Source organism: Carassius gibelio, chromosome A5 (genome assembly GCF_023724105.1).
Source record: "Carassius gibelio isolate Cgi1373 ecotype wild population from Czech Republic chromosome A5, carGib1.2-hapl.c, whole genome shotgun sequence".
Classification (NCBI taxonomy): domain Eukaryota; kingdom Metazoa; phylum Chordata; class Actinopteri; order Cypriniformes; family Cyprinidae; genus Carassius; species Carassius gibelio.
The window spans coordinates 39,384,812-39,412,282 of NC_068375.1; the positions used below are offsets into that span (position 1 = coordinate 39,384,812).

Here is a 27,471-nt window from a genome sequence, read left to right on the forward strand (position 1 = left end):
TGAACCCTTTCCAACATGACCGTTTTTGAGATCCATCTTTTCACACTGAGCACAACTGAGGACCTCAAACACAACCCTTACAGAAGGGTCAAACGCACACTCAAGCTCCGTAAGCAGAAACCAATGACGCCTGGGGTGTGAAAACTTTTGAACTAAAAAAAAAAATATTGTTCATATTGTATGATCCCTCGTATTTTGGTTAAAATAAACATTTTGCGTCTCTGCAAGGTTTATGTAAACTTTTGACCTCAACTGTACACACACACACACACACACATATGTATATAAAGTTAAATAATAAAAAAAAATCTTTAATTATAAAAAATATTAAATTGCCTTAAAAGAAAATAAAGTGACCTACCAGTTAGAAATAGAGCAAGAATCCAACAAACCTTCATGGCGACAGTATATGCACTGAAACACATTTTAACAAACTTTAAATGTCATGTTAGTCAGAACATTTTGAATTTTGTTTTGTGACTTAAAGCTTGTTAAATCCCACATTTATGACTATATAATAATGTGTGTGCAGATCATATTTCTTCTCGTTGTTGCTCTCCTGGGACTTTAATATTCATGAGCCAATAAATTACAATTTAGTGATAAATAGAAATTTTAACAGACAATAAATTGGAAGTGTATAGTAAGAGTATAAAAGGATATTTATTATTTGGCCACTGGAAGCATTGTCTGGGCTACAAAGAATATAAGGGGAACAATTTTTATTTCTTTTTTGTTTATTATTTAATTTTGTTTATACTTACTGTGCCTGTGAAATAATATAAATAATAATAATAATTATTACATTTAAATTTAATTTAAATAAACCTGTGTGATGTAATAATTCATAAACCCATGCATTTTGAGCACTTAATATTTGACCACTTAAACATCACAGAATTTAGTTTTTTTCTAGAATTAAAAAATTTGAAAAAGGGCATTCTTGCCTTATGACTGGTTTAAAAATGACCCCATAACTACGACAAAAAAAAACTCATCTAATCGAGTTTTTGCAGAATAGGACAAATACAGTCGATTCGGAATGTATTCAGTATTATTTTATTTATTTCACATCTTGTTATGTTGCAGTCTTATGCTAAATTGCTTTAAATTATTAATTTTTCACTTGAATCTACACTCTATTTCCAATAATGACAAAGCAAAAACCATGATAACTTTGCAAATACATGAAAAAGTAAAACTTAAATATCACATTGACATAACTTTTGCTATGACATTTCTCTAGTTCATCTTTGAGACATTTTCTACACATTGACTGGAGTAAATTTGGCAAATTGGACATAATTTGGAAAACCTCACACCTGTCTATACACAGTCTAACAGCAAACATTCATATCGGAGCAGAAACCAAGCCATGAGGTCAAAAGAACTGCTTGAAAAGCTCTGAATCATTTTGGGTCCAAGTTTCTCTGCCACGATGTGAATTTCGGGAAAATTTCTGTATATTTGGATTGATGGAGGCCCATTTAACACCCCTTTACCCTTACAATACAGGCCTTTCGATTAGATTTTGTTTTGTTATACACTTACAAAGTTTTTAAAAACTAAATAAAAATATATATAAGACATATTTATTAATTTACTTTATCCAGGGGTCAACATTTCCCCATTTTGTGAAGCAACGACTAAAATATCAAATGTGTTATAATGCATTAGATGATGCATCAACTCATGATTGTGTCTAAATAAATAAACAGCGTTTTAAAGGCAATCTCTACAACACAAAAATACGATTGGACATCAATAAAGAATTTTCACTTTCTAATGTAAAACGTATTCTAATGAATGACATTAACAATGCGCAAAAAGGCTCTCAACTTCTGTGTTTCCGGTGTTCAAAATGATCCGTCCAAATAACTATGGTCAAAAAATTGCCTGCAAGGACAACGAGCCCAATTTTATGTAATCGCGCTTTACAGCTCCATGATTCACATTAAGGGCCTTAAAATAAACGTTTTGATTTCGGTTTGTTCTATGTTTTAGTTCTGCTCAGTTCTGCACGCGCTCGCTCGATCCGCTTCAAACCTCTGCGAATCACTCGAACCTCGTCTCATTCCCATGACGAGGCTTCGTTACATAATATCTGTTTAGAAAGGTCTCGACTCTTGCGTGCTCACATTAACAAAATCACATATTATAAATACGCTCCATATCTTATAGTAGTTGATGATTTGCTAATTGCATTTAATAGATTACACCTTCAGTAACATATTAGCAGTTTTTGTGCACGTTTGGTCAGCAATAGCAGTGTTCTGACCAGCAGGTGTCAGAAGCGTACAGTGTTTCGAGCGGTTCAAATGATTCGAAGCTTTTCCTTTTAATTCAGTCAAATGCCTTTAGGTTAAATTAAAGCCTTAGTTAGTTACTTGAAACAAACTAAATATTAACTAAAATATATATATTGAAAAAAAAAAAAAAAAAAAAAAAAAAATATATATATATATATATATATATATATATATATATATATATATATATATATTTTATCAGCTAGATAACCGAGGAAATATCTCATTTTATGCATTTAAGTTGAATACTAAATTAACTAAAATGAAAACAAATGAAAACAAAAATTATTTATTTTACAATTGCTAATTATATTAAAATTAATTAATAAAAAACACACACTAAAAATATTAAAAAATTATTTAAAAGAAATACAACAGAATTACCGAAATGTAAAATATATACAAATAAAAATGTAAAAAAAAAAAAAAAAACTAACAAAAAAAAAAACTATAATAGCATATAAATGAGAATAAAACAACACTTGCTGCAACTGACCAAAATATTGTTGATGTTGTTTTTTAATAACACTATTTTACAAACAAATCTTACCTATCTAATCTTGGAAAAATTAACTTAAAACCTAATTGAGAACATTAAAATAGGCATTGCACATAATGATATATGAAGAGCATTTATTAATCAGATGAGATTATCTAGTCTTACTTACATATGCCTTTAAGATGCAGGTTTTTTTTTTTTTTGATTAACCCTTTGTGGTACGGAGTTGCAATATGGCAAGAATGAATTTCTATTCATTTCCTTTTTTATTTATTTATTTTTTTAAGTACAATTTATTGCACTACTGAATGTTTGTTTAACTTTCAGAAAGCTGAAAAATTAGCTAGGTCTAAGTATTTTTCAGATTTGATTACTACACACTCTCATAGACCTAGAATTATGTTTTTTTTTTTTTTTTTCATGATTAACTGTTTACTCATCCAGGTTATCAGTTTCATGTGGAACCCTCAACTGAACTTTGTGAACATTTTTTACAGTTTTTTTTTCTTTCAGATAAAGTGTTAGCTATTCACTCCTCTTTTACCTTGCTATCATCAGATCTTTCACTGTTTTCGCTGGCAAGTCCGGATTCCTTTTCTTGTTTTCAAAATGTCTCTTTGATGGAACTACACAACTACCTCTTCACTTGATGTCATTCCTTCTGAGATTATTAAGACCTCTTTTGCTGAAATTGGTGCTTCCATTCAGTCATTGATTAACTATAGTCTCTGAGTGCTGAGGTGTTTAAAGCATGCTGTAGTTCAACCTTTCCTTAAGAAACAGGGTTTGGAGGAAAATTACCGTGATAATTATTGGCTCGTCTCTAAGCTTTCATTTTTATCAAAACTTTTAGAAAAGTTGTATATTCACAATTGATTTCCTTTTTGAATGCAGCTAAATTAACAAAACCTCTCCAATCTGGTTTCTCTGCCCATCATAGCACTGAGTCTTCTTTGCTTAAAGTATTCAATGACATTTTGCTTGCAGTGGATAGTAGTAAGAATTCAGTTCTGCTGCTTCTTGATCTTACAGCTGCTTTTGATACAGTTGATCATGATATTGTTCTCTGGCTGGTTAGAAAATTTGTTTGGTATTGGGGTATTGCTTTGCAGTGGTTTAATTCATATCTTAGAGACAGGTCTTTTTCTGTAGAGTTAGGTAAGTTTTCTTCATCTGTTGCTCCTGTTATCCGTGGAGTGCCTCAAGGATCCATTTTAGGGCCACTTCTTTTTAATTTATATATGGAACCTTTGGGAGACATTATTAGGAGACACGATGTTTCATTTAATTTATATGGTGATGATACCCAGTTGTACATACCATTGAAAGCTGGCGATACCATTAAACTCTTATTGGCCTGCCTTGGGGACATCAAGAAATGGCTTTCCAATAGCTTTCTTAGATTAATGAAAATAAAACGGAAGTAATCATCTTTGGCCCTCCTAAGTCGAGAAGTGGTCTCCCATATCAGAAATCTTGATGTCATTCTGGACTCCGAACTTTGCTTAACTAAGCAAATTAGTTCCGTTGTCAAGAACAGTTTTTATCAATTATGGATCATCTCGAGACTGAAATCATTTTTAACTTTTAATGACCTGGAGAAAGTCATTCATGCTATTATTACCACCCGCCTTGACTATTGTAATTCATTATATTTGGGTCTTCCTCAGTCATCCATTGCACGCTTACAGATGGTGCACAATGCTGCTGCAAGGATGTTGACCGCAGTGATTGACAGGGCGGGAGGGGGCGGACACGTGATCGGCTCGAATGCATTTTCAATGTGCACATTGAATTTTGCTACATTCATTGCGGGACACTGAATGAAAATGCAGTCGTAAGTGTCTTGACTGTGAGTGTTAATGCATTTAAGAAAAATAGCATTTAAATGATAATTTTGCCACAGTTTTTGCTTGAACATGTTATACATATCTAATCATTTCTGTAATACATTTTCATTTTCATTTTGCAACTTATAAAGCGTTAAAATTAGTTTTCATTTTACTAATTAAAATTGGTGTATGAAATGGCAAATGAAAATTACGTAATTAAATTTTCATTTTGCACCAAACGTTGCAGGAATGTATTGGAAAATGTAAATGTAAATACAGAAATGCATTTCCATTTTACATATTGCTTTGTCATTTTGCATATTACATTCCAAATTGAATATTGCTACCCATACGCTTCCATAGTTTCCGAGTTGGGCGGGTCATAATCTGATGTGATGGATGCGGAAATCGCAGTCAGTGGTGAGCGTGCGTCTCATGCACACGCACGCACCTCTTCTGGTGACGTGGTGTGCCGTTCGCTCAGCTGCGCGAGAGGATGGCGGATCAGAACAGGCAAATCAAACTCGCTGCAGCCAAGAAAAAGGTACGTTTTTGTACTTTCACGTCTTCTGTTACTCGTTTTGAGACAAAAAATGCTACTTTTAATCTGAACCGAGTCGCGTCCGAGCGCGTGTGTTTACATCTGTCATGTTGACATTCCACGTCTACCGACCTCTGCGCGCGCCCGCATCCGGCTGCCCAGCGCTCCAGGACGGGCGCGACTGTCAGGAAACCCCGGGGACTGAGCTGCGGCAGGGCCTGAATACGAACTCATTAGTATTCGTCTCTCTATTCGCGTTTATAACGATTTAAACCTGTCAGAAATGCGCTTTATAAGTGTTAACTGTGAGCGAATGTCGGTTTATCTAGGCATGCTAATCGTGCTAGCCTCTGTGTTTTGGCGTCAGAATCAAAACAACAACAATGTGAATTACTTTAGATGATAATAAACCTAATCTAGACATCTTCTTGACTTTCGGCTGATTTAACCAACTGATTAGTGTTAGCTTACTTGCCAACTGCTAGTTAAAATAACCTCTCTTACTGAAACAGCTGGTTGATGGTCTAGTCTGCTAACAGTGCTTAACCAATAGGAATAATTTGCACTCATTGTAATCTTTAAGCTGCTGTTTGATCAAATCTGTGATTATTAGTGTTTTTGTTCAATGATGGACGTGTGTGCTGTCTAGGAAGGCAGCCACTTGATGTCTAAAGTGCTGTCTAGTTAGGGCGCTCGTGTCTGCACTAGGTTCTGAAGCACAGCTGCTGTTCTTTATGCTGTATGTGTTCTGGAATGTCAACACGGCTTAATTCAACCCTGGTATTTAAGTCATGGCAAACCTGGGCTCTGTCATATGAGAGTTAATTTAGAGCCGTGCGTCCGTCCCATGACCGCTGAATCACAACCAAATCCACTAACATTACTGTGAACCTGACCTACTAGAGATTCGTTCTCCATCTCTGTGTCGCAGGAATGGACGGGAGGCTCTTCACCAACAGAAAGTGTCGTTTACTAGCACTAGCATGTACTAGCACTCTCTAAGTGTAAACGATTTCAAACCGTATCCTACACAAGTATTTGTTTCCCCGGTGAATCCTGTAGCCAAAAAACCCAAACCTTTTGTTTCTGGTTCATCCCACAGCTGAAGGAGTTTCAGCAGAAGACCACTCCATCCACAGGAAGTGCTGGACCAAAGAAGAAGAGGAAGGTTAAAGCAGGCGATCAGCTGGACACCGCAGCGGACAGACCCCTGCCGGACGATGTGAATCAGGTGCGAAATCAGAGCTTCGCAGACGCCATCAATGTTCACTCTCAGGATCTGTTACTGTAGTCTTGCTGTGCTTTTATACATATTTATTTATTTTATTATATGACAGTGAATTTGAGTAATTACAGAGAGTCTGATCCAGGGTTATTTACATTAACTACATAAATAAAACTAGTACAATTAAAAAGCATTTTTGTAATTATTTATTTATTTTTTTGTTAATGATGAAGCTGAAAATTAAATGTTAATTTTAGATTAAAAACCTAAACTCATTTATAGTTTAACTCATACACTAAAATTATAAATTAACTGGAAATAGCTAATTAAAGATTAAAAAAATGTGAATTAAAATTGAAAAAAAATTGCATGCATTTGTAAAGTTTTGTATATTTTTCATAAGAATAATCATCTTATTTCTTAGAAAATAATATAATAAAATATTTTCTTTTTTTAAATTTTTGTGTTCTTAATTTTTAATGTTGCACTGAGAGACGATGAAAAAACATTTCACTTCATTACGTGTAACGTTTGTGATGATGAATCTCGAACCTAGAACATTAAATATAATTTTTTTACAATAATAAAATCTCATTAAAATGACAAAAGCACAAAACAAACCTGAAATGAGGTTGATTCAGAATACTAATGAATGAGAATTATAATTGTGACCGAGTGGGGCGCGACGAACCCTTCATCTTGTGCTTCCTTCCTCCACTACTTCCTCTTTTCTTTCTGTTCTGCCTCTCCTTCCTGTAGATTGAGAGTATTCTCCGAGTGTGTCTGAGTAATGGAGTGTCTCAGCCTCACAGTCAGGTGAGCCGCTCGCTGTCCCTTCTCTCTGTGCTTCATCATCTGTGTTTCCTCTCATGCTGTGTCCGATCATCATCTGCTGCAGTCTTACTCTTACTGTGAACGGTGTTGACCTTAATGCATCTTAAGTTGCAGGATCTGTCGTAAATCATCAGCACATTAGCGTCTGTTGGGAGCGAATATTGAACCTTCTTGTGAGAGTAGTTGATAGCTATGAGGATATATGAGTATCGTGTGTGTGTGTGTGTGTTGCTGCATCAGGACGCTGTGGATGCGGTGAGCTGTGTCTCGCAGGAGCTGGAGGACACCAGCGCCGCTGCTTCTGCTCTTAACTGTGATAACACCGGCCTGAAGGTCTGTCTGTCTCTGCGTCGTCTCCTCAGTCTCGCTAGGCTTTAAAACACTGTGTCTCTGTGAACTCGCATGAGCCTGGCCTGAAGGTTAGTTTTCACTCCTATGTTTTTCTGGCAGAAGTACGCAGAAGATGCAAACGGCGACGAACATCCTTTGGAAGATAACAGGTGATTTTATTCTTTATTGATATATTAGCCATCAGATGTTTTATTGAGCACAACAGTATCAGCTCAGCTCTTCTGCTGTCTCGGTTCTGGAAATATTCTTCATTTTCATTCTACAATTCATTTTTTTTTTTTCAGATGCATTTTATAAAAATCCACACAAACAACTCTTATTCAGACTGTGCTGTTTTAGTAAAGATATTATTATAGTTTTATTCATATTTTAAATTAGTTTTTATAGTCATTTATTTTTTTATTTTTTTTTAGCCCCCCCCCCAAAAAAAAAACAAATAAACAAACAAACATAAATGTTATTTATTTTAGATAAACTAAATTACATTGAGAACGGTAGGTTGCCACCTGCTTGGAATTTGAAAAAGTTATTTATTTATTTATTTATTTTTTCAGTTAATGGTTATATTATTTTAAGCAACCTTTTATTTTTTTTGTTTTTAGTATTAATTAATTTTTTCGTATTTCGTTTTCTAGAATTACTGGAATTAAAATGGGGAAAAGCATATAAAATAATGTTTGGATAAAAAAAAAAAAATTGCAATGAACTACTCATTTGCTAATGTAAATGACACTAAAGTAGTAAAAATGACTGTACAGTATAAAAGTATTTAGTATGTTAGTATGACTATAAGCAATAAAACAGAATATCCCTCAAGTTTTTTACAATAGAAACCGACCCAAACCTATTCTTGCATGCTGTTTGATTCTCTGTTAACACTAACTGTACAGGAATACTCTTGATTCTGAATGTTTTACTGCTGGTTTGGTTCATGACTGTAATCAGATAGTCAGTTTAGCTGGACTGAGCTCATGTGTGTGTCTGCAGGCCGCTGTCGTCCACCGAGAGCCTGAGACAGATCTCCCAGCAGCTCAATGGACTGCTGTCTGAGGTGAGCCACGCTTCTGCTTCCGTCGCACTCGGATGTTATTCTTCCAGCCTGCTCGATTACATCAGTAATGATATGCACTCATGAATCAAATGAGGCCAAATGCATTTTTTACAAGAAAATAAAGACGTTTAAGAACCTCCCAAATAAACCAAATTCTTTTGAACTTCCACGGCTTGAGTGAATTGCAGAAATAAAAGTATAAACCCGTTTGCATGACTTCCAGTAGAAGCAGTTGAACACTTGTTAATATCCAGAATGAACTGGTCAAAGCTCTGAGTTCTGATTCACACGGACTGTTTTTCTTTCCTCTTTGGCTTAATGCAGTCATCGACGTACATCAATGGAGACAGCGGTCCGCCGACGGTCAACGAGAAGGAGATGGAGGTATTTTATTAAGTTTTACTGTGCTGTGTAAATGCAGACGTGCAGAGCTGTACAGTACGCTAATGTCACTGAACGGAGGCTAATCTCGCTCAAGCAGATAATCTCAATGAAGCTCGAGTTCTTCTGATGAAAATAGCTTGTGTCTGAAGGGTTTACTGGATTGGCTGTTTAAGAGCGTCAGCCACTTGATATTGATTTCACAATCATATCCCAGATTGATTCCCTCAGGACTTATTACAATTATTAAAACAGATCTAAAGCGTGTGATCTGTGCCACAGTGATTTAAGTCTGAATAGGTATAGTGTGTGTGTGTGTGTGTGTGGTGTGTCCTGTCAGACTAGTTCTGGCATTTGATCCGACGCTCCCACGATCTCCTGCCACACACTGAACAAACATCCTGTTTCCGCGTCACTAACACGTCTGTAACAGACGACACGGCACAGTGAGGCTCGGGTTAGAAGATAACATCCCCTCGCTTTAGATAGCAGTCATGCGTTACATACACTACCATTCAAAAATACAGTAAAAACAGTGAAATATTATTCTAATGTAAATCATCTGTGTTCTGTGTGAATCTGTGTTAAAGTGTAATGTATTTCTGTGATGCTCCGCTGTATTTTCAGCATCATTCCTCCAGTCTTCAGTGTCACATGATCTTCAGAAATCAGAATAATATGATGATTTACTGCTCAAGAAACATTTCTGATTATTATCAGTGTTGAACACAGTTTCAGTAAAGAACAGCATTTATTTAGAAATAGAAACATTTTGTAACATTATAATCATAAATGTCTGATAAATGTCACTTTTGATCGATTTGATGAGTAAAAGTAGTAACTGAGATTTTTGAACAGTAATTCACAAAACTTGAAACTAGAAGTACAACTAATTTAATTAGTTTTAAACCTGGTATCGGCAGTATTTTTAAAATCAAATTTAAGATCTTTAAAAAAAACTTTTATACATATACACTTTACATTTCAGCCTTTAAACAAAAGTATCAATTATTATATTAATTTAAACTATTATCATCAATTAATTATTATTAAATAACATATAAATATATCTTTGTGTCTTAATTGTGTAGATTTTTGTAATGCATTCACTTTTTGTCGATCCACTGGTTCACATTTAAAAATATGTAGCAAAAATATCAGAAAAAGCAAATTAATTCTCAGAGCGGCAGAATTATAGTGGTTACCCAGAATCCCAGTAACCGCAGCAGTACACAAAACCAACCTCACGCTCAAGTTTATTCAGCCTTTCGAAGTTTAATCCTCATATTAATCCATATAGCTAATATTGTCTTTCCCTCCTCAGATAAACCTCTTTTTGTACCATGTAAGAGTTTTCATGCCTTAAATGTAAACAACGTTGTTTTAAGGACACGCCGAAACTTTTATAAGAACATTTGTCATGCTTTTTACCTTTGAAATTTGAGGCGTCCCTGTTGTTTGTGAGCAGTGATGTAATGGCGATTGAAATAAAATACAGATTATCAAACACACGGATATCCCCTTGAACTTGCTGAAATTATGATCTGTTTACCATCTTGACTGGAAAATACTGTTTTCATGCTCAGATTTTCATTTATTATTTGCTAAGGTTAGTTGATGTTTACATTGAAGCGGTCCACCTCTCTTACTCTTTCATTTGTCCCCTGTCTCTCTCTCAATTCTATTTTCAATTCAGATGAGTTTTATTGGCATGACTGTTGCATAAGCAATAAACAGTGAACAAGTTATCCTGTATGTAGATAATAATAAAAATAAAAAAAATAAAAAATAAAAAAACTTATTCATGGCCATAATGTACATATATTATCACTAGGGCCGGGACTCGATTAAAAAAATTAATCTAATTAATTAGAGGCTTTGTAATTAATTAATCGAAATTAATCGAATTTTAATCGCATATAAATATTTGACCTGAGAACAGTGAGAAGTATTTTTTTTTTCACATGGATTTATAGTATACCATTGAATAATGACTGAATACATAAGCTTAACAACAAAATATTGTTTATTTTTGTTCAACCAAGTCTAGCAGACCAGAGCAATTTTTGCCATGAAGTGTAGCAATAGCATATTTAGAAACAATTTAGAAATAGTACATTTCAGAAATTCAGGAAGCTTATAGGTGCTGGAACCTTCTGTAAAGAGTTTTTTAAGTAAAACACAATACTGTCAATTACATTGAGAACATTGGAAACCCTGACTATTAGAAAACATCTCTCTGTTGCTTCAGAGGCCATAACATACTAAGTCCAACTCTCAATAACCTTGGCCAAAACAATAAAGAGTTCAACAAACTGTTGCACCAACAAAATAATACATAGTTCAACATAAAGTTTAAAGTCCACGCTAGCTGCTATATGTTTTGTGTTGAGGTGATACTTGAGGCTCGATGTGCTGCAGTGATATGCGAACGCTAGTTGGTGCTTCAGTATAATCGGTCCGCCGAAACTCATCCAGTGAGAAACGTTCCGCGGTGCAAAAATAAGTTATTAAAAATGCGGGAAATTTTTTTTCTGTAATTAATTAATCTTAGTTAACGCTTTATTTTTTGTGTAATTAATTAATCTCAATTAACGCGTTAAAGTCCCGGCCCTAATTATCACATAACACACACACACAAAACCCAGGTAAATATTTTCTCTCTCTCTCTCTCTCCCTCTCCCTCCCTCTCTCTCTCTCTCTCTCTCTCTCTCTCTCTCTCTCTCTCTCTCTCTCTCTCTCTCTCTCTGCATGCTGACACGTCAGACTCGTCACCAGGATCTGGCAGCGGCTCTGGACTCCAGCGCGCTCACAAACGCTCAGCTCACGTCCAAACTCGAGACAATGGTAAGAGTGTGTGTGTGTGTGTATGTGTGTGAGATACATGAGAATGTAACATTCCATGTTGCAGTTCACTTCACACGCATTCAATAACAGAGTGCAACTCTATGACGTTTTTTAACATGCAACATTGTTTCAGTTTCTAGTTTAAGTTGTTTGTCCATGTACTTGTGCCTCAGATAGTCATCTTGCATACTAAGTTTAGATATTCACTTTTACATTTAGTCATTTAACAGACAATGTTGTGTGTGTGTGTGTGTGTATATATATATATATATATATATATATATATATATATATATATATATATATATATATATATATATATATATATATATATATAATGATAGATTTAAAAAAGATTAGAAAGCTAGGGTTAGTTTTTCTTTTCTTTTTCTATATAAAACAAACAAGCTGTTAGTAAATGAATCTAATGCAACTCTTTGATTAGAAATTCAAGATTACATTATTGCACACACATGTTTTTTATTTTAATTATTTGAGTAAGTTTTGGACTGGATTGCACATGTTAGGATCTGATGTTAGTAATATTAGTCGATCATATTTTTCCCTCTTCTGTGATGCCTTGAGAGCCTTCTTTTATCAAGTCAGATATTTGCACAATGAGATTTAAAGTGAATAAGGTACATTTTGAGTCCATAGCATCTTAATAAAGCAATAACCTGTCTGTATTAACTGTCAGGTCTCGGTTTAATGATTGATTTTTTAATAAACGCACTGTTGCTTGTTTTCAGACGAAGCAGTCTCAGGATCTTTCTGCTCAGCTACAGAAGGTACAGTAGCAGTGTTGTTATTAGCTCGTCTATGGTTTATTAATGAGTGTAATGTGTGTAATCTCTTGTCATCAGGAGCGGAAAGAGTTCGAGCAGAAGTTCAGTAAGGAGCAGGGAGCGATACGTGAACAGCTACAGGTGAACCGCTCACAAAGAAGCATGCTGGGACGCTAGATTTGGCCAGATTTAGGTCAAACAGGTCTTATATATTATATAACAAGCTGACTGAGCAGATTCACTCACTTCAAACCAATCGACTTCACTGATTCATTCAGAAACTCGATCATATGATAACCATATTAGATTTATATCTACAAAAACTATATTATCCTGACTTTAATCTTCAGAGATATGTGTTTAAATCAGATTTTCTAAAAGGTAGTGAACTCATAACATAAGCTGTTTTACGGACAGCATTCACTCATTCACTGTTGAATTTAGTGTCATTTAGTTTAATGTCAGGTTTGTGTGTGTTTGATGCATGTCTTCCACACTCAGGTTCACATTCAGACCATCGGCATCCTGGTGTCTGAGAAATCAGAGCTACAGACGGCTCTGTCCTACACACAGCAGGCCGCACGACACAAGACAGGTGTGTGTGTGTGTGTGTGTGTGTGTGAGGGACACCGCATGCTCTGAATCATCTCAAACACGTTAAGAACATGTGTAGGTCATAGGTCATTGCCAATTCCAAACCCCCTAAAACAGATCTTTTCTTACTCTTTCTCTGCCTGTTGTGGTGAAGCATGTGCTGGATATGAATATTAATAGTGACCTGAATCTGTAAAAACTGTTAATCTCATTTTTCATTTTCTTTTTAAATAGGGTTTTCTGAAACTAGTGAACTCAGTTGATTTTTTAAGAAATAAAATGTATTTATGAATATTTGTAATAAGAAAAAAATACAAGATTTAGTTTCATTGAAAGCAGAACTGATTTACGCTCGAACCATTGAAATCTCCAGAGCAGTTATAAATGGATTTTATTCAGGTACATTAGCAGATATATTAACCTCTCATGCGTATGTTTCTTTCTGCTAAATATAATTTCGTTCTGTATTTCTTTAGATATTGTATCTGGTCATAATCACCCTGTAATAAATCATTGAATTGAAGCTGTATAAATTATATTAACTCAGTTGATCTTTTAAGAATGAAATTTTTTTTTTATGAAGATATGTAATTGTAGAAAAATTTAACTCATTTACATTTGTACAATTGGAATCTCAGTGGCAGTTATAAATGGGGTTTTGTCAACTACAAAAAAAAAATAAAAAATCATATTATGCTTAAAAAAAAGACTTATTTTTCTTTATGCACAATATAATGTATGACTTGGCTCTGTGGGCATGTTTTTGTATCATATCAGGACACATCTCTGTATAATGTCATGGGTATGACACAGGTATTACAAGGAGAGGGTGACTTATGAGGACATAACCCATGTCCCCATTTTTCAAAACACTTATAAATCATACAGAATGAGTTTTTTTGAGAAAGTAAAAATGCACAAAGTTTCCTGTGAGGGTTAGGGTTAGGTGTAGGGTTGGTGAAGGGCCATAGAATATACAGTTTGTACAGAATAAAAACCATTACACCTATGGGATGAACACACTTTACACAAAAACAAACATGTGTGTGTGTGTGTGTGTGTGTGCAGCTGAAGCAGAGGATCTGAGCTCGCGGCTGCAGCTCAGTAAACAGAGAGTGTCTGAGCTGGAGAGGACTCTGTCTTCAGTCTCCACACAGCAGAAGCAGTTTGAGAAGGTACCAGATCCTCGTTTCTCTTCATCATCAGCTGCATCTGACACAGCGACACCGTTCAAGCTCTCTTTTGTTTCTGCAGCATAATAAAGAGCTGGAACGAGAGCGGGACAGTCTCCGATTGGAAGTCCTCCGGTTCAGGTAAGACTCTTCAGTTGTTTACTCCTGGTTTAGCAGCAGATGTGATGTGTATATGTCTGTGTGTGTCAGTAATGTGAGCGAGGAGAGCAGGCAGCAGAGCTCAGAGCTGTCCGAGCAGCTCAAGCTGAGAGTAAAGGAGAACAGCGCTTTGAAGCAGGAGGTGGATGAGCTCCGGAAGCGGCTGGAGATGGCTGACAGCATGCTGCAGCAGGTGAGGACACGCTTTAAACATCTACTGTGCTCCTGATCGAGCTCCTGTGACGTGAGAACACTCTTCCCATCGCTCCTGCAGTTCTCCGGTCAGTCGGGGTCTCCGTCTGAGCAGCAGCAGGTCCAGCTCCTTCTGGAAGAGAAGCACCAGATCGAGGCTCACGCGGCTCAGGTGTGTGATGCTGTCACCTGGGACATGTGTGTGTGTGTGTGTGAGCATCATCCTGAGTGTGTGTGTGTGTGTGTGTGCAGCTGATGGAGTCGGTGGCTCAGCTGCAGGTGGAGAGAGATCAGTACGCTGCACAGATACAGGAGGAGGGACGCGTGTGGAAGGACAAAACAGAGCAGCTTCTGTCTCAGGTGAACACACCTGTTATACTCAAAAATATTACAGTATGTGAACGGACCAAATGACTCGAACAGTTTGGAATTTTTCAGAAAGAATCCATTTGAAACTAAAGGATTATTATAATTAACTCAATCTAAAACCATTTAAAAAAAAGCTTAAATTAAATAAACTTTAACTGAACTCCAATAATACATTTTAACCTTTTTTATTCTAGCTACTTGTCAAGGCAGGACTTCTCATTTTCATTTTAATTAACTTAAAATAAATAAATAAATAAATAAAAAGACCGCAAAATTAAGACAAAAACTAAAAAAAATTCATAATATTAATAAAAAGTAATAAATACATGTAAAAAATTACAGCAAAATTAAAAAACACACTACTTCAGAACAGTAATAAAAAGTAATAAATATTTAAAAATATAAAAGGACAAAAATATAACAAATTCAGAACATTAATGAAAAGCTTAATAAATAAATAAATAAAAAAGACAGCAAAATTAAAATTTTATATAAATTAAAATATGAATAAAAACTTTTGAAGTTATCTCACTGATAAATAAGACTTGAACTGTTTGAACTGTGCTATGATAAACATTTAACATCTCATATTTGTGCTGCTTAGACTTCCAGACTGAAAAATGGCAAAAGATTTTGTTTTTTAATGGTGTTCAAACTTCCTGTGTGTGTGTGTGTGTGTGTGTGTGTCTCTGTGTGTGTGTCTCTCTGTGTGTGTGTGTGTGTGTGTGTGTGTGTGTGTCTCTCTCTGTGTGTGTCTCTCTCTCTCTGTGTGTGTGTGTGTGTGTGTGTGTCTCTCTGTGTGTGTGTGTGTCTCTCTGTGTGTGTGTCTCTCTCTGTGTGTGTGTCTCTCTCTGTGTGTGTGTGTGTGTGTGTGTGTGTGTAGGTGCGTCTGATGTCAGAGGAGCGTGACAGCACTGCTGCTCAGATTCAGGAGCTTCAGGAGAAGATCTCAGAGCTGGAGAACACTGCAGGTATGACACAAGACCGTCACGTCTCGTTCTCTGTGATCATGACACAGTAAAGCACCTTTTCCCTAGTGATGGAGAAGAGAAGTCTTCTGAACCAGCCACGCTTTCAACACTATTGTACCGGAAACACATCTGGTTCTACATCTGATTGTTTTATTATATTTTATATAAATAATGGTCCTTGTCAAAGTCATTAGTGTCGGTGTACTGGCACTGAAATAAGTCAAATAAATTAAATCTATGATCTGTTTATTTTGAGTCTGCCTCAGTCCTTAGACTGTTATTTCATGGCCAAAGTTCATTTTTGAGCTCAACATATATAATGCTAACACATTATAATGTAAAGGATAAGACGCTGAGGTTCATTCGTTTGAACCAGATACTGAAGCTTCGGACATCATAGATCATGTGCTTTTCTCAAAACCAATCGATACACTGGTTCGATGTGAAATGTTTTGTTTTTTTTGATAAAAGCTTCGAAGCTTTGTTGTTGTACCTAACGTCACTACAAAAAACTAAACACAGAGCTGTTCGCTTTTTCATCACATGAGGAAATAACCAAAACATACTCTACAAAAACACTTCTCTCTGAGTATGTGTCTGGCCTCTCGGTGTCCAGACAGGAAGATGACCGGTGTGTGTTGTGTCCGCAGCTGTGATGAGTAAAGAGCAGGAGCTGCAGGCCGTGTCTCAGGTCTCAGGTCCTTCAGAGAGTGAACTGACCCTTCAGGAAACCATCCGCAGTCTTCAGGAGGAGAGAGACGCTCTCAGTCTGCAGTACCAGGCTCAGGTGACCCACACTGACCAGATTATATTCACAGTGTTGCTTAATTTGATATTGCCTGTAAATCTCTTGCCTGTCAGGAATAGATCAGACACTCATTTGCACGCTCTGTTGTGTCCTGAAGGTGCGAGACAACGAGCAGCTGAGCCGACTGGTGCAGGAACAGGAAGTGAGGCTGGAGGAACTGGAGAGACAGGCAGAACGCGCCGCTGAAGAGGCTCAGGATCGACTGCAGATTCTGGAGGACGTCCAGAGCGACAAGGCCACCATCAGCAGAGCACTGGCCCAGAACCGAGACCTCAAAGACCAGCTGGCCGAGCTGCAGAACGGCTTCGTCAAGCTGGTGAGCTCCAGTGACAGATGACTTGTGTTCGGGAGAGAACCTGACCCCTGACCTCTGACCTCTGTCCTCCAGACCAATGAGAACATGGAGCTGACCAGCGCTCTGCAGTCCGAGCAGCACATCAAGAAGGAGATCGCTCGTAAGATCGGTCAGCTGCAGGAAGATCTGCACGGTGCCAAAGAACAGGTTTGTGTCTGCACGGAAATAAAAGTTGCCTTAAAGCAGGTTTTTAACGGCTTGATTCACACTAAACGCATCAAACCGTACACAGTTTCCATGTCTGTGGAAAGACTTTCAACTAACATTCCACCAAAACAAAAGCTCAAGGATTTAAAATGCTAAAATATCAGGTTTGAACGTGTGAAAATGCAACATTTATGACAGAATTGTTAGTTTTGTAACTTGTGTGAAATTAAATCATTTTTAAATTATTTAAAAAGATTTATTAAATAATTATAAATTAAATAATTATCCAATATTCAAAGCACAATTTTAATTTAAACAGTACTGTATTTCTGTCTTGAGTTTTATAAAACATAAGTTAAAACAACATTATCAGTAATAATAATGATAATATACTAATAATAAATATTTATGATTTAAATTCAGCTACAGTTAAAATAAAACGCAAACAAATAAAACGATAAAAACTTAATGAGATATTTGTATAAAATATTAAGTTAATATTATTTGTCACCATGTGAATGTCTTAAGTTATTGATAGATGAAAATTAAGGCCGATACCGATAACCGATAATTCTTTAAATATGAAAGCCGATAACCGATATGTTAAATCATAAGTCTAAATCAAAAAATTTTAACAATTTTTTTAGAATTATCTGCCAAATTATCTTATCGGTAACGCTAACAGAAATGTTAAAATTTATCGGTTGATACCGATATGGTGGCCGATTATATGGTGCATCCCTAGTTATTGAAATTAACTAGATAAAAGTCCTAAAAAAAAGGGAAATTGAATAGATAAAAGTCTTGTAAACGAAGACTGTCTCAGTGAATCCCTGTAGTCTGTGCGCTCCTAACTCCTTCCTTCCTCCATCAGCTGCAGGAGAAGTGTGGAGAGCTGGCGTCTGTGCAGGAGCAGAGGGATCAGTATCTGGCTCACCTGCAGCAGTACAGCGCTGGATACCAGCAGCTGGTGATGGAGCGAGAGCATCTGCACCATCAGTTCCTGCAGCAGACGCAGCTGATGGACCAACTGCAGCACGACGAGGTGCAGGGCAAAGTGCAGCTGGAGCAGAGTCACGTGCAGCTGCAGGAGGCGCAGGTACACACAATTACAAATATATATTATTAATAAAAAAAAAACATGAAAATTACTCAAATTAACACAAAAGTGTGAAAATAAATAAAAATAAATTCAAGCTATATAGAATATGTTTTAAAAATAAAAAAAGTTATAATTACTAAAATTTTAATTTAAAATAAATTAAAGCTAAATAGAAGAAATGTTTTAGAAAAAAATTAAAAAGCATGAAAATTTCTTACGAAAGTGTGAAAATAAAATAAATTAAAGCTAAATACAAGAAAAGCACACAAAAAAAAGCACAGCAAAAGTACTGAAATTGGAAATAAAAATAAATGTTATTTGTGCTTTTGTAAAATTCACTAGCAATTTATGAGTGAAAATTGCTTCAAAGTTATATTTGTGTTTCTGATATTATTAATATTCACCATGTGTGGCTTTCTCTTTTTACCACGTGTGTTTTAAGGAAGTTGTCACTACATTATAAAGCTAAAAAACAGATTAACATTATTACAGTGATTCAATCCAGTCACAAAACTCAAAATAATAGTTTACCGTTGCAAAGAACGAACACTTTGTTAAAAATGTGCATATCATGTGAGCATTAAACTTAAAATCATTGACTTAAATAAATAAATATTTGGTTCTTTGCTGAATCTGTATTTTAATATCAATTCAGTTCACGTTGCACAATGCTTTTAACGATACAAATCATTGCGAATCATTGAGATATTACAGGTTTATTAATATTTTCAATCTAGGGTTTAACTCTTTGCAAATCGTAATTAAACACATGGGGCTCTAAACACTTCTATACTCTATAATGAAGATTTGTGCATGTGTGATGAGTATCAGTGGCTCCAGGAAGTGGTGGAGGTGTGTATATAATATGAGGATTATAAGATCGCTGCCCCCTGCAGGAGAAGCTGAAGCAGCTGGCCAGAGATAACGAGGAGCTGAAGACAGAGGTGCAGGAGCTTCTGAGCGGCTCGTCCCTGAACACCTCACACAGAGACGACGGTGAGTCTCTCCTCAGAGAAACCTCTGTTTCACCAAACGCTGTCTACTGAAGATTTCCCTGCTGCTGTTTCCAGGTGATGGACTGGAGAGTCGTTCTCTCCCGGAGAGCTTCCAGAAGACACACATCGCCATCCCAGAGGACTTCGAGAGCAGAGAAGAGATGGTGAGTGCATTCACATATATACATACAACACGTGTGTGGAGCTGGAGATTTACAGACAACATTACGGTCACATCAGAAGGATGAACTACGCTCCGTCTGACATGTTTTCTTCAGTAATCATGTAGTTCCTGTCTGAAGTGAGTGGTTTCCTGTTGTGTGACGGCTGTAGGAGGAGTTTATCCACTCCGCTCTGTCTCGTCTGGAGGAGGAGCGAGATGAGATGAGCTTCCGCTTCGAGGAGGAGAGGAGACTTCATCACGCCGCTCGCCAGCAGATGATGGCCATGAGCCACGAGCAGCATCCTCATCCTCATCCTCATCCTCATCACAGCACAGGTTTATCAACTATAATAACCCTGCACTGTACCATACAGACAGACACAATACAAAACACATTCATGTGGTTCTAACTTGTTCATTTGTTTTCATTTTATTAACTTTAAGGTGATTCATGGACATTTTTATTAATTCACTTTAAAGTATGTCATGGAAACATCTTTGATATTTTGTTTTATAACTGATCGTGTGTGTCTGTGTGTCTGCGTGTGCGTCTTCGTGTGTGTGTGTGTCTGTCTGTCTGTCTGTCTGTCTGTCTGTGTGTGTCTCTGTGTGTGTCTGTGTGTGTGTGTGTGTGTGTGTGTGTGTAGTTGGCCCTGACGGGGTCCCGGCGGAGGTGCACGAGGCCCTGCGGGGGGCGATGGAGAAACTCCAGGAGCGTTTCACAGCACTGATGCAGGAGAAGGTGGATCTGAAGGAGCGGGTGGAGGAGCTGGAGCACCGCTGTATTCAGCTGTCAGGAGAGACGGACACCATCGGTCAGACACCGCTGCGTGCTGAGAGCTCTCTCCAGTTACACTACTCATGATATATTAGGAGAAATACTGTTTAAAAGATTCATAAAGCACAGTCAACGCTATATAGAATACAATTTAAATGTTTCTACTTCTGCTCAGTTTTAAACCTTTTATTTTATTAATAGTATTAATAATAATAATTAATAATATTTTATATATATATACAGGTGGTGGTCATATATGTAATGTTCCTTAGTTGTGAGTTATATTCCTCAAAATTAAAAGAAACAAACATATGAAATATATCAGTCTGTGTAATGAATGAATATAATATACAAGTTTCACCCTTTGAATGGAATTAGTGAAATCAACTTTTTGATGATATTCTAATTCTATAACCAGCACCTTTACATATTTTATTTATTTATTTTATTAAAAAATCAGTACTCATATAGTCAGCGTCCATATTCAGCGTGAATGTTATTTGAAAATGTTATTTGAAAGAGTTTTTAAACTTGTAGAGCTATAGTAGTTCAATTTGATACTGTTTGAGCTTACAGATGTGTTGTGTGTGTGTGTGTGTGTGTGTGTGTGTGTGTGTAGGTGAATACATCGCGCTGTATCAGAACCAGAGAGCCATCATGAAACAAAGACACTTTGAGAAGGAGCAGTACATCAACCTGCTGGCCAAAGACAAGGAGGAGATGAAGGTACGAGGAGCAGCTGTGTGATGGAGCGATGGAGTGCTGTCTGTGGCGTGATGATGACCTGTGTGTGTGTGTGTGTGTGTGTTCAGGCGAAGCTGGCGGAGCTGCAGGATCTGGTCATGCGTCTGGTGGGCGAGCGGAACGAGTGGTACAGCAGATACATGAGTGCCATCAGTAACCCTGACCTCCTGTCCTCCGGAGCAGAACACCCCCATCCTGCTGACGGACACACGGACAGCCCAGGTGCCACAGCTCAGACACACTGATTCAGTTCGTTCAGATGAGTCGATTCAGTGAACTGGTTCAACTTCAGTGATTCAGATTTTTGAAAAAGCTCAGTTTAAAACTTTTTTTTGTTTAATTACCAATATTATTATCAATAACTAATAATCACAGTAGTATAAAAAAACAGTATTGTTTTAATATATACATCAGAAATTTCTAAGATTTTTCTGTTTAGATTTTAAATGTGTATATATTAAAACAATATTGCTTTTATTATTATTGTAATTATTATAGTATTATTGTGATTATTACTTATTAATACTAACATTGATAATTAAATAATGCATAAATAATCATTTTAAGACTGAGCATAACTAGAAACATTGACAATTTAAATTTAAGACTTTCTATTAAAATTTTTATAGCCAATTTAAATGATTCTAGTTATGCGCCATTAAAAAAAACGAATTATATAAATATTAGTGTAATTTTCATATTAATTTACAATATAAAAGGAAAAGTCAATATAATCTTTTCTACTTTTTATAAAATGTTTGTATATAATTAATAATATTAGTTATGAATTACTATGATTAGAAGTATTATTTTCACGTATTTATTTAAAATATAAAAGTCAGTACATTTTAGTTAAAATACTTTTTTTTCAGGTAGAAATTCTGTTTTCAAAAATCCAATCCATAAATCATGGAAATTCACTTAAAAATGATCCAAGAATCCTTGTGTGACTTTTTTTGTCTTCTGTATTTGCTAAAGTCCCACATTATGCGTAAAATCTTTGTTTTTGGGTTACAACTTGTCGCTCTGATGATTAAAACATTTCGTCATTCTGGCTCTGAGGGAATCTACTGACAGTTTTTGCATCATCAAATAAGACAAAATATAATTTACAGTAATATTACAGTATTGTGTCCAGCTGTTGTGTGTGGTTTTCCTAAAGTATTCGGTCTCCTCTCAGCCGTTCTGGAGCTGAGCGCAGCGGAGGAGCCGTCTACGGCGTCTCAGTCCAGCTCAGACCCTCAAACTCAATCCCAGAGTTCAGAGAGAGCGGGATCGGCTCCGGACGGCCCGTCCCTGAGACCCACCGAGGACGGCACGGCCCGCCAGATCATGCAGCTCCTGCAGGAGATCCAGAACCCTCAGGCCAGACCCGCTCCCTTCCTGGGAGAGAACCCCTGCATCCCCTTCTTCTACCGGCCGGACGAACAAGACGAGGTCAAGATCCTGGTGGTCTGACAGCGTCCGGCTCACACGTATCAAATGGGTTTCCCTCTTAGTTTCTCTGCTTTCTACAGTAAATAAGAGACATGCGATGCATTCTGAAGCTCTGTTCGGTTTGTGGAAACCAGTTAATCGCTGCTCTGTCTTTTCCCTGACCCTTTTGTCCTCTTTCACTGCATCAAATAAGTGCAATATAGACCGGTGATTCACATCAGTATGAGTCAGATCCATGAACTCGCACACTAGCTAGGGCACAGCGATTACTAGTGTTGATAGGATAAAGCAGGTCTGGAGTACGGTGATAAAAAGTGTTTTCTGAGAGAATCTGATTGTGGAGTGATTGTTCGTTTGCAGCATGTAGGACAGAGTTTTGAGAAGGCAGAACTAAAGAGTAATTCGTGAATAATTCAGTCTGAAGACGTTCTTTATGCATCTCATTTTAGATTAGAAACGAGCCGAGCCGAAAGTGTTCAGTGGACACAGGAAGCTTAAGACCAGGTTGTTTTTCTTTTCCAATTGGGATTTATTGAAAGATGTAATGCTCTTTTTTTTTTTTTTTTTTTGAAACACGCGAGGCACCTTGTGATTGTTTTTTCCAGACCGCGTGATGACGAAGCTTTCGAGATGTTGCCCACTGTTTGTGACGCTAGCGAGAGTTTTAAGAGTTGTTTGTATGTCGAGTGAATGATCGAGGGTTTACGAGAGCTGTGTATATATAAATATATATATATTAGAAATAAAGATTTGTAATAATTCCTCTTACATGAGCAAAGCTTGAATGCTGAGATCATCCATAAAGACGGGTTTGCAAACAAGTGTTAAGATAAAGCTCTTGGTCATGTCTTATGTTTATGTGAATAATTGTGACCGCAGCTACACCTTTAAAGAGCGCAGTGCATTGCATAAAGGATGTTTTAGATGCACTGTGCTCTTTAGAATTGTAATCATAGTTATTTACAAAAACATTCAGCAGGTTCTAGAGCAGAATGCATTGTGCATGACTCTCTAATGCTTTATTTTTACACACAGGCTTCATGGAAAGCATTGCTTTATCTATTTACCCCTGAAGGATTCAAGTGAACTCCTGTAACTGGAAGCATGTGGATCGAGTTTACATCTGAACACTGTCTGGTCTCCAGTACCGGGGTATTTCACCTCCAGCTTCTGCATCGTTTCTATCTGCGGTCTCATGTATGAATATATTTTCCAGTGATTGTTTTGGGTTTGGGCTGTAATCAGACGTTGATTGATTTGCAGAAGCTGCACCGAGAGCTTGTTCATGTTACAGAGGTGTAAATAGTGTAACTGTGTATCATACTGTATAGTGAGTGTGGGAAGACTGGGATGAATCTGGAGAAGAGAGGACGGGATGCGTGTGTGCTTTCATACTACGGCCGAACTAAAGGAGAAGTCTATTTATTTGGGATAATTACACACTAATCTGTTTTAATTTCGACTGATGGAACACAATGAAGGAGTAATGAGTAGTTCGAGTGATGATTTGCCTCCTAAATAAACCTGATTTGAGAAACACGAAGAGCGTTTTACGTCTGAAGTCCATGATTTCATGTTCTTTCACAAAACTGTGATTTATTTTTTTATTTTTTTTGAGGTTGACATGTTTAATGCAACGCATAATTTCAAGTGTTTGTGTTGTATATAATGACAGTGTTCTGCTAAAACTGTTTTAATCAGCATGCGTTTAATGACCTCAACGAGGAAAATATCTAATTATGTCACAAGTCAAATAATGACAATAATCGCCTTTTATCTCATAATTAAAATGGTCATAATTTAGACTTTTTATCCAATAATTGGCCTGTTGTAATTATGACCTTTTGATTTTATAATTATGATTTTGTCATAATTGAACTTTTATCTCATAATTAGGACTCAGTAGGTCAATCTCATGACATTTTATCATAGTTATGATTCAATGTCAATTTTAATCTCCTGATTATGAGTGTCATGATTGAGCTTTATCTCTCCTCATGACTCTGTAGGTCGATCTCATTACTTTCATAGTTATGACCTAATATCATAATTTTGACTTTATTCCACAATTTAGTTTTCATGGCTCATAAAACCTTTTTGTCTCATAATTTTGACCATGTTTTAATTTTAAAATTTTCACCCATAATTATGACTTTATCTTATAATTATGGCTTAGTGCGTCTTATCTCACGATTTATCTCATAAATGACTTTTTATCTCATAATTATGATTTTTTTAATCTCCTAAATGACTTTTTATCTCATAATCCCTGACCTTTTTTAGAATTTTTACTTTTTTCTCATAATAATGACTTTTTATCTTTTAATTATGGCTCAGTAGGTCTTATCTCTTAATTTAATCATCTCATAATATTGACTTGCTACTTCATAATTTTGATTATCTCAATCTACATCATATTTATTGCCTTTTGTCATGCTTTTTATGATTTATGTCAGTTTTGACATTTCATAAAACATATGTCATAATTATGCATTATTTATTTCTAAATGGCTAAAACAGCTTTTAAAACCTCTGAAAAAAAAAACTACAAAAACAGCATTTTGGTACACGGATCTTTATTGATGACGACGTCCTGCCCAAGCAGAGACACAGCAGGACACGACACACACGGAGCATTAATACACCTTTGTGTCCAAACACAGAAAGAGGCCTGCTTTATTCCTCCACACACTCCATCTCAATAGCTTAATTTAAATACATCGCTTAGCCATAATAATTTAACATCCAGTAATCACACATGGACTAGTGTCTAAACAGTGGAAGCACAATGCACCACAAAGATTCGCCACACTCAAGATACAGTCAGTCCATGACAAACGCTTTAACTCTTAAACATCCAGAAACCTTTGCTGGTTCGTGGGTTTACTAAGACTCAGAGTGGATTCAGGGAAGGTTTGCAGTGAATGTCGAGGACGGAAACACTACAGATACGGTACAATTAAAACCGCAGACAGTCTGGTCATGCCACAACGTCAACTATTAGCAACGGGCTTCATCATCTTTATAATTATGATTAATATTACAACAAACAACAGAATTACAGTCCACTGTCATGGAGGGTTGCGCTCATATTTTCTCACTTTCAACAAAACAACATCTGAACTAAAGTGATTTCTATGCATAGACCAGCATTGAAGCTTAACATTTCTTTTGATTTTCATAATGAACCCTAGACTTGAGATAACGTTGCATAATTTCTAATGCACGGGGAAAGTCCACGCACACGTGAAAAAATGTCCATCGGTGATGTTTAAAGGTGCTTTAAACTATTTTTGATTGCCAAAAAAGTGGTTTGATTGACGTGGTGGAAACTAAACATTGCTTACAGCACCTTTAATCATACACATGTTCAGAATATCATCCTACTGTCACTGTTTCTGCAGAATATAGTATGTACACTATGCACAGTATGCAGATGTTCTGTATGAATACCCTAATGACCAAAAATGTGCAGATTTGAGAATTAAAAATGCAAAAAGTAACTGGACGCAGCTTGCTGAATTAAACATGCAATGTTGTATACTTCTGTTTAGCATCGAATAGTGCACTTTCACATGCTGTTTGTTACACAGTAGCCTATATACTGTACAGCAGGTGTTCAATTCCAAACAAAACCATCTGGACATGATCATCTGGACAACGCTCACCAGTCTTCAGCATTAGTCTCACCTTATTAAATGAATTGTACACACACAAGCATCTCACTGAACTCGAGAACGTCTGTTCACCCTGAAACTGCACTATTTGTGTTTAAATGACATGAAGGTGTGGTCAGTGTGATACTGTACGACTGACCGGTGAATATATTGCACTCTCTAATTCAATCCAGCCCCACCGAAGGTTCAGATTCACTAATGAATGAATGTTTTCTGAGCACAATCACCTGAAGGTGAACACACGTCCTCGTACTTATACATCTGCACTGTAAAATAACAAAACAAAAACTAGAACAATACTTTTGTCTGGTTTTCCAGTAAATATCTTTTTACACAAAAAAAATTTTTTTTTTCTTTTTTTTTGCAATGTGGGGAATAAACAACTTCAATATTTCAATATTTTTTTTAAAATGTTGGGAACCAAACAGTTTTGAGCTCCATTGACTTCCAACAGGACTGTTTGTCCCTACAATGGAAGTCAATGGACCCGGAGACCATTTAGTTCTTCAAAACATTTTCTTTAGTGTTCCACAGAAGAAAGAAACTCATACAGGTGTGGAAAGACGATCCCTTTGTAGGGTCACAATGTGAGGAGTTTCTAGAAGGTCTGATGTTTGTGATACTGGATCTCCACAATCATGAGCTTGAAGGAGGTTTAACCAAAGAGAGAAACTCATTTTCTCAAACCGGGTGATGCAGGAAACATCTGAAAGTTGTTCCTTTGCTTGTGTCCGTGTTCGGGTTGTGGGGAAAACAGAAGAAGAAATGATGCTAAGGGTCTGGTGGAGTAAAGGGGCTCTCGGGGCGAGAAGGGTCACCTGTAGTTGACCGGCTGAGCATGAAAGCAGAGAAGGAGAAAACAGAAGAGTAAGCATCAAGGTGAAAGAAAGCTGAGCAGAAACTGTCCTCAGAGTCACACGGAGAGAAGACAAACCCCACGACCCCTGCTCATGGTTCAGCTCCTTACTGAGAAACGTGTGAATATCACTCAATAGTGTACATCTCATTCCTTTAGAATCAAGGAAAAATGTAATATAGTGGCCACACTAAGTGTTTGTTCACTGACGTCCAATGTAAGATGTCTAAATGTCAATCATTGGATGAAAATTTAATTCTATGAGATCTTTTTAACACTTTTCAGATTATTTAGAAG

The 27,471-nt window shown here is 36.5% G+C and overlaps 2 protein-coding genes across 5 annotated transcripts in view; one reads left to right on the top strand and one right to left on the bottom strand.

Annotated features, from left to right (window-relative positions):
* Window positions 1-5,050: 5,050 nt before the first annotated feature.
* Window positions 5,051-24,184, top strand: LOC128014927 (golgin subfamily A member 2). 4 transcript variants are annotated; one of them, XM_052598652.1, is made up of 28 exons: window positions 5,051-5,184; window positions 6,284-6,412; window positions 7,166-7,222; window positions 7,481-7,573; window positions 7,691-7,740; window positions 8,579-8,642; window positions 8,967-9,026; window positions 11,790-11,870; window positions 12,620-12,658; window positions 12,734-12,796; window positions 13,157-13,250; window positions 14,318-14,424; window positions 14,504-14,562; window positions 14,632-14,773; window positions 14,855-14,944; window positions 15,025-15,132; window positions 16,025-16,112; window positions 16,763-16,899; window positions 17,018-17,236; window positions 17,309-17,422; window positions 18,297-18,521; window positions 19,421-19,520; window positions 19,595-19,683; window positions 19,853-20,018; window positions 20,330-20,497; window positions 21,080-21,186; window positions 21,273-21,426; window positions 22,385-24,184. In XM_052598652.1, exons 1-28 carry the CDS (start codon window positions 5,137-5,139, stop codon window positions 22,660-22,662), a joined length of 3,129 nt encoding a protein of 1,042 aa, XP_052454612.1. In that variant the 5' UTR covers window positions 5,051-5,136; the 3' UTR covers window positions 22,663-24,184. The 4 variants fall into 4 exon arrangements, with proteins under 4 accessions (XP_052454612.1, XP_052454613.1, XP_052454614.1 ...); XM_052598653.1 differs by lacking the exon at window positions 7,166-7,222; XM_052598654.1 differs by lacking the exon at window positions 7,481-7,573 and having other exon boundaries at window positions 5,122-5,184.
* A 1,016-nt stretch (window positions 24,185-25,200) lies between these two features.
* The window catches only part of LOC128014941 (dynamin-1-like), a 42,275-nt gene continuing 40,004 nt past the window's right edge, over window positions 25,201-27,471 (bottom strand). Inside the window, exon 24 of the mRNA XM_052598730.1 lies at window positions 25,201-27,150. The gene's annotated coding sequence lies outside the window, so the exon portion shown is untranslated. The remainder of the gene's footprint in view (window positions 27,151-27,471) is intronic.

Coding starts and splice junctions, on each gene's coding strand:
- LOC128014927 (XM_052598652.1), top strand. CDS start 5,137: ATGGCGGATCAGAACAGGCAAATCAAACTCGCTGCAGCCAAGAAAAAG. Junction 14,774..14,854: donor CTGACAGCATGCTGCAGCAG/GTGAGGACACGC, acceptor TCGCTCCTGCAG/TTCTCCGGTCAGTCGGGGTC. Junction 19,521..19,594: donor CACCTCACACAGAGACGACG/GTGAGTCTCTCC, acceptor TGCTGTTTCCAG/GTGATGGACTGGAGAGTCGT.